Raw genomic sequence first — 12,947 nt, 5'->3', positions numbered from 1 at the left:
ACTGCTAACTGGTGGAGTTGGGTCTAAAGGATAAGCTGGGAGTAGCAAGTTCTATATCTCAGTCCTCATTTGGATTAGTTTCCTCTGTGAACAATTAATTGTTCCAGTGCTGCTCTCCTTTCTCATACCTCTAGCGTTAGGAAAACATCACTTTGTACACAGTTCTTATCCCAGAGAGGGTTTGCTCTTAGCCAGGCTCAGAAATAATGCTATTTGCCAAGTAATACAAGTGACTGAGAACTCTACCTTGTATGTCTTTATTTGGATACTTAATTTTTTACTGTAATAACACCTTTCTGCTTGCAGCTTCACCATCCTTGAGAAAATAATATCAGTAGTCTTATTATTTAGCTTGCTCTTTGGCAATCAACTGTGTCTTTCAGGAGAAAGCTGAAAAATTGAAGATGTGGAAATAGCTAAGCAGTAAGTGACTACAAAAGGCACAGAGGTGGAAGCAAAGGTACTGGTGGTGACTGTGCACAGTGTTTGTGACAAAAAGCAGCAACACAAAATTTGGCTGGATGGGTAGTAATTGTTGAGTTGAGGTAGACTGAGCTGAGCTAAGGGGCTCGTTGTGGTTGTCTTAGCAGCAGGATGAATGTCTGTAAATGTGTAAGGATGCTGGGCTGCCTGAAAATGTTGTTGACCTAGTGACCGCCTAGTGCTCACAGGTAAGGTGTGTGAGGCACCTGGGCTGCATAAATAACAGCTGGGCAGCAGTGACACCAGGGCAGTGGTAGTTTGAGGGATCTACAAACAGATTTGTAGGTAGAGGTAATTGCTTTTATTATGCAAATAAGATGGTAAAAATAGACAGCCAGTATCGTACACAGTCTTGAGATCAGAAAGAGAAGCAACAAGCCTCAAACCAAAATATAAGCCAGAGCCATTGCTCTGCATGCAGTAAGGTACTTTTGATGGCTGGGCAGTGCTGCAAAACAGGGGATTGTTCTGACACCCACTCAGGGAGTTGCTGTTATTTCCTCTTTGTTAGATCAAAGACAGGACAGCAACATCCTGATCCTCGCAGTGCTGGGGAAGGAGGGACGTGCACCGAAGGCAGCCCAACACGCAGGAGGTCAGAGGCCAGCTGGCACACACACACTCAGCTCTGCTCTGCTGAGTTTGCAGTGTGCAGGACGGAACCTGGACTTTGGATATGGCAATAATAAATGTTAACTCCTGTGTGTGATAAGACAGTGATCCTTCTATCGTGCTTATATGGTTACCTCTTGCGCAGAGCAACACGGAGCTCATTGGCACCCACTGCAGGTAGAGATAAGAAAGGGATGATGTTCTCCTTGGAAATCTCTTTCTGATGGGTTTTGCTTGCTGTTAACAAACATGTGAAGGTACAGCACTCCTAGCACAGATTTAACAAATCAGTATTGGTGTGTTACTTAAGGCCTGTAACAGATTTTTCAACCCTGTAAAGTAAATTTTTCAGTTTGGTTAAAAGACCCTCCAAAGCTGACTGCAGTGTACAACTGGCTCAAAATTCTTCAGTACTCATCTGGAGTGATCCTGTTCCACGATGGAAGCATTTTAACCTTTGAACTTACTTGACCCTGATGATACTGCTAAAAATAAATGACAATTGCATTTGCTGCTGTTCAAAATATTTGCTCTTCCCCCTGAGTGTTCCGAGCAAACAGAATTGGGCAATACTACTTTGGGGTGACTGGCCATCTAAGCCATCTTGTAAAATTGATTATTAATTGGGGAGACACAAAAGATAGTGTATTTTGGTTGGGACAGTTTTCTAAATACCACAGCTGTCACCCCAGAAATAGGTTATACAGTCTTCAAAGTTGTGAAAGCTGTGTAGAAGTAAGACGAGTTGATACCACATTGATATAAGACATTTGAGTGCATTCACAGCAATAAACTCAGAATGCTAAAAGTTATGAACAGAACAAAAATATAATTTAATTTTCTTCTCCTCCCCACAAGTCTATGAAGTACCTTCCAATCTATTTTAGATGGTTCTTTATCATTTTTAGAGCAAGCTTGTATTTCTTCTAGAATCAGGGTATCTGTGAAGGTTACAGCTTTTTGAAAGTAAACACAGCTTAGTTGTGTTATCTTTAGAATACTGAATTCACATGGAGCTTGTCTGCAGTGATTTTTTAACTTTCATTCCCAGTTACTCCCAGTACACATATATTTATGAGCTGCATCAAAAGAGCACACCCTGGAAATAAAAACAATTACATTACTTGGCCAACATAGCCAGGCAGACACCTTGTTTGTCCCCACCAAAACATGCAAGGCACCAGCTTGTGTTTCCCAAAAGCCTGAGGTAATGGTATGTCTTCTAATAAACCCTGCTCCTTTGAGTAAGTTCTGAACCTGAGAGAGGCACTAACCAGTTCAATGTACTTCATACTTTTAATTCTCTTGATTTGACTTTTTACTGATAGAAGAAATATGTATGTGACAGCTGAGAAACTGAATTATTTTCCCCGACTTACATAGTATTGAAATACAGTTCCAAAATTTTCTAGTACTGTGAAAAGATTTAAAGTTGAATTGTGGTTTTTTGGGTTTTTTTTTTTTGTTTTGGTTTTTTTTTGTATAGAATGTATATTTCAAAGCAGATTTGTCAGAAAGGTCAGATGCAAACATTTTGAGGTATTCCCTGAGCCATTGTAACTATTGCCAGAAGTCCCTAAAAAAGGCTGAATCTGAAGCAGAATGAGTGTGCACCCAGTGATGAATCTCTGCAATGTGATGCTGAGGTAGGTCCAAAAACTGACCAGTGGTGAAAAAACAATTCTTGCTGGGATACAATATCTATTCCTTTAAGCCTGTCCTGTTTAAAGTCTCTCTTTTTCTTAGACTTAACTGAGGTGGGGGATAAAATCTCTGTAATGGACTCCCACATTATCAGCATGTTCCTAACGCAGCTGAGTCCCTCAGCAAGTACTGTTTGACGTGGGTGAGCAATAGGACCCAGAGCTGAGTGGAGTGTCCCTGGGTATTATTGCCATGTGCAGCAGCCCAGGCCTCTCATGCACAGCCAGCAGGGACTGGGAGAGCCTGGGGCAGCAGGGACACATGGTAGCCCCTGTCTAGTGGCCAGTCTGCCTTTCTGTGGCACAGCAGAGGTGTCCAGGCAGGAGGCAAAGTGAAACCATCTGGCCCAGGAGCTTTCTCCTCTTTACATGTTTTTACATGCCAGGAGGAGTTCATCCGCTTGGCTGCAATAACTTGCAGCGATGGGAGGAAAATCCTGAGGTAAAGTAGTTGTGATAAGGGGCTGGTCTGAGCTGTGTGGGCCTTGGCACAACCCAAACCCCCTTTTGTTATATATGCTGCTGCCTGGGGCACGATTCACCTAGGATGACTGCCTGTGTTCCCAGAAGCTGCTGGGTTTGAGCAGCTTGCCAGCAACTTGCTGACTTTTTGCCCCATTCCAGAAGCTCTGTTCAGGCCCAGCTAGCCTGAACCCAGCCTGAGCTGAATGCACCTTCTTTAACCCAGATTTTTAGTCTGCTACCAGGAAAAGGAGAAGGCAAGAGAACAGTGACAGGAGACAGCCTCTTCCTCCTTTCTCCCAACACTTTCTACATGCTCACCCCTTTGGGAAGATAAAAAAAAAATAGTAACATTTTCCTCCCCAAACAGACCTTGGACACTTCCCAAAGTCTCAGTCTGCAAGATACTCAAGATGTATTTGTCTCAAAGATCAGTTCCACTTCTCTCTGCAGAGACATATTGAACTAGGGATCTGACAAAAATGAGGGTTTAAATGCCTCATCGGGTGAGTTGCTATGCCAAGAATTACAGATGTGTTCAGAAAGAATTTTGTTAAACAGAAAAATGCATTTGCAGAAGTAACCAGCTTCAAGATCAGATGAAGCTGGACTGGTGGTGCCTCAGTCACTTGTGTTCTGCTTCACCTCTGAGTGATTTCAGTTCACTGGGCAACTGCTCCCTAAGCCCCTTGTGACAATCAGATTTCGGTCTGAACCTTCTCCAAGCTTCTGCAGGAGAAAACCTGGAACAGATTCTTCAGTGTTAAACTTCTCATGGTTTTAAATGAACCAGATGAACCTATTTCTGTGTTGTAAAACAGTCTCTGGTAATTTCCATTATTTATGAACACATTTCCCCGAAAACTTTCTCTCCAGGGATAGGATGTGAAATGCCTACTTAAACAATAGAGAAAAGGGACTTTCTAAACAAAATAATGAAACTGGCAATATACCAAGAACTCTACATTAACACAACCAAAAATACTTCTAAAGTGCTTTAAAGGTTATTTACTCTGCTGTAATTACATAGGTGATGTATTTTTCAGACAAAAAATGTTGGTTTTTTTTTTCTTTTACAGCACTGATCTCTTTTTATTGTAAAATACTATTTTCACATACGATTTTTAAAAATAGTATAGAGGCATTTTCCCACTTTTTTTTCTTTCTTTCTTTCTTTCTTTCTTTTAAAGTCAGATAATATGTTTGGCTTGTTTTGTAATGAGGCAATGAAGATAAACTCATTACATTTAGAAAAGGTGCAGAGTTCTCACAGGCTTTCTAAACCCAGGCAGCTTTACCAGAAGGTATCTCCAGCCAGGCAAGTGCAGAAATTAAGTACTCACTGTTTATAACTAGTCTCTCTGGGATGACTTCAGGAAAGTGATTCTGAAAGTGCCTATTCAATGCTGATTATAATTCCAGGTCCAGTTTAATTCTCATTTATATTTGGGGAGACTAAATTAAATACAAAACATTGAAGCAATTTCTTGTTTGCAGAAAAAGTATACCATCCCCTACCACCCTTTTTCCTCAAAGAACAGGCTTGGCACATAACTATATATTTACTAAAGAATCTAATTATGACAGGGGAACAGTTTTGGTTTCAAAAGTAACCACTTTAATTTCCTCATTCATCAAGGCTTTTTATGAATGTTTTTACTCGTATGAACCTTACCATGGGCTTTTACAGAAAAAAATAAAACAATTATCTTGCTGATCAGAACCCTCACCGTTAAAAGTTAAGATTTTTAACTGCTCAAGTCGTTTTAAATGCAGATCTGTGCTTAATGATTTTCTAATTGTGGGCCTAACTGCCTAATGCTTTGCAGGATTGAGCCAATGTTACAGAAAGTATAAGTTACATCAAGATTTTTGTCAGATATGAGTTGGTATATTTTGTCTGTGTTTGTTCAGTATGCAAGCAGCCTTTATTCAGTTCATGCAACAAATGAGACAAAAAGACCTGATTGTGCATTTTGAGCCAAAAATAGATATATATTGTTGAATTTGGAACTTTGACATGGAAGGGTATAACATCAAATGCATGTAATCAGTCTGCACAATGCAATGCAGAAATGTTGTTTAACCTGTGGAATAAAGACCCCAGGATCCTCATAAGCATCTTCTATCAACCGGTGAACCTAAGATGAAAGGGATGTGGCAAGCACCAAGTTTTCAAGTTGGATAGCACATTCAGAAAACAAAATATGTTGCTGACCATAAACCCACAACATAAGTTTTAACAACAGACCTTGCAAAGATTTGCCATGGGTTGCAAAAGGAGAAAATCTCAATTCTGTGTCTGATAGAAATATAATCTAACATTGTATACAACTTTATAGAGAAACATTTAAACAAAAGATTGTGCAGGAGGAGAGAAATGAAAAGGTCATAATTTATCATTAAAATTAAAAGTATGAAAACTAAAGTAAATGTTGTTCAGAACACCCACTCTTGCTAGAAATAGTGTTACAGAAAACACCCCCAGACTGATCACAGCAGACATAAATGGTGTTTTAAAGTAAGCACAGTAAACCTTTATGGAATTGCATAGAGATTAAAATAACGAGACAATCTGTATAGACAGATGATTAGTTCAGAAATGGAAGCTGCAAGAAGGGTAAAGTAATAATAACTTCTACCAGCCCATATTGGAGAAGGAGAGTCTTCCAACTCCTTTTGGCTAGAAAGGGAATGGCCAAATTCTGACCCCTATGAATATGAGAGAGACCCAGAACAACGACCCCTGGGGGTGTCCACTGGACCTCAGACTCTCTGCTGGAGTCAAAATCAGAATTTGGCAGTAAAACAAGAGTTTCTGATGACACAGCAACAGCCAGCTTTCTTAGGTTTTTAAAAAGTTCTTTCAGAAAAAAAAAAAAAAAAAAAAAGTAGAGCAGTCAGTAATTCATTAGAGGACGGCAAAACATTAGTGAGAAAAAGAGCTAAGGCGTAAAGCTTTATGAGCAGAGAGGTTTTTGCTGACAGTACAGGTAGAAATAGGTAAGGTCGAGCAGGCTGGTAAAAGATAAGAGCGCTCACACGGCCCAAGGTGCGAGGCCATCGCTGCAGCGGGGCCGGTGCCGAACGGCTTCGGGAACACAAACACCGGCCCAGACACGGCGGGGACCGGGCGGCGAGGGCAGGGCGGGGTGTTCCTGTAGCCACAGGGCTCTCCGGGGCCGGGTGTCACCGCAGCCCATCACTACAGCCCCAGGGACGCTCCCGGGGTTCCTGCGCTATCCCGGGCGAGCGGGCAGGGCTGGGGCAGCCTCCCCGTGCACCAAGGCTTGGCGCTACAACACAAACTGTTCCCGGCGGCAGGAGCACACCTCGAGCCCTCCGGCAGCCGGGGACAGGGGACGGGTGAAGTACAGCGCGGCGAGAGGCATCGCCACCATCCAGGACACCTCCTGCCCGGCGGCCGTGCACTACAGCGGGCTTGGGCGAGTCCGTGCCCCGGGCCAGAGCAGCGCTGCCCCCTGCGCGGTGCCGGCTGTGGGGGGAGCAGCTTCGCTTCGCTTCGCTCGGCTCGGTTCGGCACGACCCGGCCCAGCCCGGCTCCGCCCGTCGGGGCCGCACTGCTGACTCAGCCGCGGGGGGGCCCGGAGGGCGCCCCGGCCCCGCGGGCGTGGCGGCCGGGGGGGGCTGCCCTCCGCCCTCCGGGGAGATAAAGAGCGGCGGCCGCAGCGCGCCCGCGTCTCTCGGCGCCGCCGGCAGCATGACGGCCATCGGGGCGCAGGTACGTCCGCAGCCCCCTCCCGCCGCGGGGCTGCTGCCTCAGCCCGGCCCTGCGCCGCCGGGGTCGCTCCCACCCTTCCCGGAGCAGCTCCGAGCCTTCCCGGAGCAGCGGGGCGCAGCCGGCCGGGTTCCCTTTCCCGCCTTCTCCGGCCGGCGGCAGCTCCCCGGGGCCGCGGCTCCCCCGCCCCGCCGCACGTGGCTCTCCGAGGGGGCCGGGGGCTCTTGGCTCGACCTTCCATTGCATCTCGTCACTTGGAGGGTTATTTTTTGGAGGGTGAGGAGGGGAGGTGCGGGTCCGCGGGGGCTGGAGACGAGAATTCCCCCAAGCCCCGGAGTAGCTGAGCCGTGCGACCCCGGGGTGAGGACCGAGGTCTGGGCCGCTGCTGCTGCCGGCCGGAGGAGGAGAGACCGGCTGGAGGCAGCTCGGGAGGGCAGTGCTGGGACGTAGGAGCCCCCCCAGCCCGCTGCTGCCGCCTCCTCTGTCCCAGCCACCGACCTCCATCCTCCCAGGGGCCGGTGGCTTCCTCCAGCCCTGCCCCAGCAGGAGGTTGTGCTGCAAGACCGTAGGGCAGGGACCTGGTTCAGCCGAGAGCTTTTCTGATCCTGGTCCCAGGCCTTGACGTGGGAGCATTGTTTGTGCAGCCAGGGAACCGGGAGAGCTTCACCCACCCTTCCTTTCTCCTGTGTACAGCCTTCCCTAGCGAAAAGGGGTTTGATGTGCACAAGTAAATATTTTCAAATACTGAGTCCCACAGCTTTGTCCCTCTGGCTTCTTTTCACCCTGAAGCACCGCTGTTAGCTCTGTTTTTATCTCATGTTCCCTTTCAGGCACAGCAGCTGCTGGCACACCGGAGACCACAGAAGTCCTTCTTTGAGACACTCATCAGGAGCCTGATCATCCTGTGCGTGGCGATAGCCGTGGTCTTGTCGTCCATCTCCATCTGCGATGGCCGCTGGCTCTTTGCGAGGGGGCAGCTCTTTGGACTGTGGCACTTCTGCACCGTTAGCAATGACAGCGTCCTGAAGTGTGTCACAGACCTCAGCCTGGCCCAGGTGGAAGGGCTGAGCGTGGGGGTGATTCCCATCAGGAGCATGGTGTCCTTTGCTGTTGTGGTTGCCATATTTGGGCTGGAGCTGCTGATGGTGTCCCAAGTCTGCGATGATGCCAATGCCAGGCGGAAATGGGCAATGGGTTCCGTTCTCATCCTCATCTCTTTTTTGCTGTCAGCCACTGGTGTTCTGAGCTTCTCCATCCTGGTGAAGGATCACCTCACCTTCACAGGCTTCACGCTGACATACTGGTGTGAGTTCGTTGCTGCCTTTCTCTTCTTCCTTAATGGAATCAGTGGACTTCACATCAACAGCCTCACACACCTCAGGAACGGGGTAGGCAAAATCTAGGCACAAAAGATGTACCTCTGCCTTTGTGTAATCAGCTTTGCCAATTAGACTGGAAAAAAGAGAGTCTAATGAAGTTTGAAAAGGATGCCCTGTCTTAATTTGTGTGCAAGGAGGGGAAGCATGAGTCAGTCTTGATGCCTGTAGAAGACAGAACCACCCACTGGTCAGCATGGAGGGCTGTGCAACACCAGCCAAGCAGAGACTGGACTGACTGCAACTGCAGTATGGTTTTCTGGAGGAGTGGATTAAAGCAGAAGGTGTCCTGTTAAACTTGCAGAGATTTGGAAGACTTCAATCTATCCCACATGTTGACCTGAGGCTTGCACAACACCTGTACTGCTGTGGGTTTGGTGTTGCTGTGCTTTTCCCCATATTCACATACCTATGAAGAGTGTGATACAACTTTGGTGTGTCTCACCAAAACCATGGGTTTGTTCTGGCTCAGGCACAGATGATTTCTGCCTGGCCATGCTCACTGGTATTCACTGCAGTATTGAAAATCTTCACTGGATCTTACTCCTTCATTTTTCTTTCAAAAGAGAAGGCACACAGAACTTGATCTGGTCACAGGTTTTGTTTACTTCTGGCATGTTCCTTTTATCTGTTCTTTTCTTGGTCAGTTTTTTGGTGACACTTCAGACAGAGGTGCTGACCTGGGGCCAGGAGTAGATGTTGGGTGATGGAGGTGCACAGGGAAGGGATGTGACACTTTCCTCAGGCAGCAATGCATATCCATGTGTTTGTGGCCTCTCCCCAGTGTCACCACTCTCCTGCCACCCCTGAAGGACATGTGTCAACAGGTCAGCCAAACTGGCTCTCACAACCCTTGCAAAGTTTACGGTAACAGGGCATTTCTCTTGGTTTTTTTTTCCTTTGTTCTTTGGGGCAAGAGGGACAAGCTCTGCAGAGGCTTCATGGGGTGTTGTGGCTGGGCAGACCATGCAGAGGCCACCATAGCTTCTGGGATGTGTTTTGATTATCATGGTTTTCTCTGGGGCAGTGGGAAATCTGCTTCCTGTAGCATTTCTTATGGGAGGAGAAAACCCTGGATCCTCCTGACCAGATCAGGTCCTTTTCTTCCTCTAACAGTGAGCCTGGGAGGAGAAGCAGCCCGTGATTGCCTAAGGAGGGGCTGATGGGTGCAGCTCTAATCTGTCACCACTGGTAGAAATGTTGAGAGACCTGGCCAAAACTATTATACAAAAGCTGGTCTTTCTTCTGCCAATGTCTGAGTCAAGATTTCTAAAATTGCTACAGCTTTGAAGTTCTCTGTGGTGTCTTACGTAAAAGAAGACCTCACTTGTAGAGTAGATTGCCCTACATGTGTTCTCCCTGTCCAGCACACAGCATTTGGTTGCTCACAGGTAAAACTGTCTTCAGACTATTTCAGGGGTTCTGGTTTACTGTTTGCTTTGTATCCACTAGTAAAGTTGCTTATATCATTGTTTTAGAACAAATGTTTCTACATGCTTCATCCATGTACCTTGTCTGTTGAGCAAGGTTTTAGCTTCCTGTGCAGCAAGTTTGACACGGTTTTTCACCTGAAACAAATGCATCTTAGCACAGAGGCCAAAAAGCCTGTGTAGGTGAGCCATGAGTAAACAGCTTTGTCTTTGAAAGCTAAGAATCTTAAGCTGTGCCTGAGCTGAATGTGCCACACTTTGATGAATGTGCTCCTGTGGACTTGCTTGCTTTCAGGAGGACAGTCTCCACTCCTTGGACTTCTGTAACTTCTTAAGACAACACTCCTAAGCCTGTTTTGCAATGCAGGTTCAGACTTGGCTTGCTCTGGACAGTGCAAGTTGTACTTTTGTACATGAATCTGCTCATCTTTCTGTCAAGATGATGCAGAGCTGTGCTACCAGACAGCCCCTGAAGCTCTTGTAATGTTTGGGGCTTTGTTGAGGTTTCTTGGCCATTCTCAATGACAAGGACTTGTGCCCTTGTCTCTGAAAAACTGCACTTGTGACTGTGTCTGTTTGTGAGGGTGCTTTTGATTTGCTGAATGGCAGTGTTGAAGATGTGCCGCTGGGCTGAACTTGCAGATGCTTGTGTGAGATGGTGCTGTTGGCTTTAGCAGAGACATTTAGGCCAAAGAGACCCTGCCAAGTCTGGTCCCAAACTGTTGCACTTTGTTGTTAACCAGGTGTACCAGCAGTATCTTAACTAACCAATAATAAAGTTGTGCAGCCCACAGGTTCCCATGCCAGACAGGACAGCTCCCCTATGTGTAAGGGTGTCTGTGGTTTGTCTAGAAACACGAATGTAACTTCAGAGTGACACTTTGGTGACATCCAGACTTGGAAATCTCTTCTGTGTGCACACTCCCTCATGCTAGAGTGAGGCTGTGCCTCCATCCCTTTCCTTGGAAGGCAGCCACGACCAGAACGGGTTCCAGGCTGGTGCCTCCTGTTTGGGTTAGAGGGAGACTGGACAATTGGCCATTGAGTTCACCCTAGACATGGTGCAATTGTGAATGATTTTAGGATGCCCTCTGCTAGCTGAAGAAGAGGCCTTTTGTTGGGGGTAGGGAATTCCCTGGGGAAAAGAGAGTATTTTTTCCAAATGGTTTTGTATAGTACTGCTCAACTTAATTACACAGGGAAAAGATGCATTTTGACAGCTAAATACTACAAAACAGAGTTGATTGTCTTGGAGACATCCTTATATAAAGCAACCTGTGCAACAGTGGGTCACTGTTCATTTTCTGAAATGTGTGGCAGTGTCAAACAGTATTCCTGAAGTTTGTTAAATAAATTGATTTGAAATAAGAATTGTAATATTCACTCTTTTTACCTTTAGATTTAAGGGGATGAGTGGGGTTTTACATAATCTCCCAGGCACCATTCTGTGTGTTTACCCAGCTAAACTGATGATGAAATGACTGCTTGGTGCTCTGCCAAGCTCTGCCCAAGGGAACTGAGGCCACTACATGCTCCCCTCTCCCTTTTCCTCCAGTGTGTCTGCACCAGCCCGAGAAGCCAGCACTGCTTTCTTGTCTTGCAAAACAAGAAGGGCAGTCAGCTGTGTTGCTTCGTGGGAATTTGAGATAACCTCGTAGGCGCTTTAATGATTTCCTGCTGTTGCATGTGCTCTGTTTACCAGCTAAAGAGCTCTTTCCTGTGTCCTTCACCTTCCTGTTCCCACACTGCACCCCGTGTCTGAAGCATCCTTGCTTTTTTCCTCAGCTCTGATTGTCTAGCCTGCAAGAAGTGCTATCTGAGTACAAATGTGTTTAAGTCTTTCTCTCAGAGCTCACTGAATTAGCAGGTTTAGTTAAATGTTAGGAAAATAGCTTCCCAGCTACACCATTGAATTAGTTTATGTAATCTCGAGTTAATTAGCACCTGGTGCTCTCTTTCCAACAGGAGAGGTCATTGGCCTGTCTCAGTTTAACATCTCTTAAAAGCAGGGTAATGAACATCACTTCTTGTTAATGAGCCGTTTAGACTTAGTTACTAACTTTAATTAGACACTTGTACACAAGCCATTGCCCGTGGATAAGAATAAGGAAATGTTGATACAGGGATATTGATGTTATAAATGTTGATACTAGCTGAGGAAGTATCCTGCCTGGACTGTATTTTTCCAGAGTCACAGAATGGTTATGGTTGGAAGGGTGCACTGGAGGACATCTAGCCCAGCCTCCCTGCTTCAGTAGGGTCCCCTAGAGCAAGTTATTTTAAGTCTCCAATACATTCATCAGCCGTGCTTGTGGGGACACCAGGAATGGGGTTAAGCTTTGCTTGCTTTTTGCAAGCCGCAGGAAGGTGATTACAAAGATGCATTATATGACTGTCCTCACCTGCTTTCTCTTTCCCTCTCCTGGGACATATGGTAAGCTGATAATGGCCCTTCTCAACCTTCTAAGTCAGCTAGCACATGCAAGAAGGGCCTCATTTCTGCATGAAAACAAGGTCTGCCCCAGGCAGTGTCCTGGAAAGGGGTGTTGCCTGAATTCCTGGGGCTTCTCACCTTCACTGGACCCAAGCCCGCTGAATCGGTACCAACCCTTCTGAAGCAGCCCATTTCAGCTCTCCTGCACTCAGACGTTGCACAATGTAATTATTCACGGCACTGCTATTGGTTTTTTCTCTTGACAGTTTTGCTAGGAACTTCCTTGTTGCCATGTTGGAGAGAAAATCCATTCATGACTTCCTCTTAAATTCATTATCTCTTAGGCTGCTGATGCTCAGGCTGGAGGTGCTGCCTGCTATGCTGGCTCCTCAGGGCACCTGGAGTGAATAGCCAGAGGCTGTCACCAGTGTCCCTGAACAATGATAACTATTTGGGTGGAAGGTGGTACTCGGGTCCTATTTACTGGTAAAGCCACCTGCTTTACATTGAATACCCAGGACTTTACATTGAATACCCAGGAGCAAGTGCAGTGAAAGGGAGGTGGGTGGGCTCTATGAATATGGAGTTTGTGTTCATTCTCTGTGCCTTCATCTCTTGTTTTTCCATTGCTTGCTGAGATCTGCTTTCCTGTTCCTCATCTGCCTATAAACATGTCAATGTCCCCAGAGCTAAGGAGCTCTTTTCTCT

At 46.3% G+C, this 12,947-nt stretch overlaps 1 protein-coding gene across 1 annotated transcript; it reads left to right on the top strand.

Moving 5' to 3' along the window:
- The first annotated feature begins 6,898 nt into the window (after nucleotides 1–6,898).
- On the top strand, nucleotides 6,899–11,176 carry TMEM37 (transmembrane protein 37). Its single transcript, XM_015633921.3, has 2 exons — nucleotides 6,899–7,002; nucleotides 7,830–11,176. The coding sequence occupies exons 1-2, from the start codon at nucleotides 6,982–6,984 to the stop codon at nucleotides 8,400–8,402; spliced, it is 594 nt and encodes a 197-aa protein (XP_015489407.1). The 5' UTR covers nucleotides 6,899–6,981; the 3' UTR covers nucleotides 8,403–11,176.
- Nucleotides 11,177–12,947: the final 1,771 nt, after the last annotated feature.

This window comes from Parus major, chromosome 7 (assembly GCF_001522545.3).
Source record: "Parus major isolate Abel chromosome 7, Parus_major1.1, whole genome shotgun sequence".
NCBI lineage: Eukaryota > Metazoa > Chordata > Aves > Passeriformes > Paridae > Parus > Parus major.
Note: the sequence above shows the minus strand (reverse complement) of the source record. Positions and strands in the feature narration are given on the sequence as shown.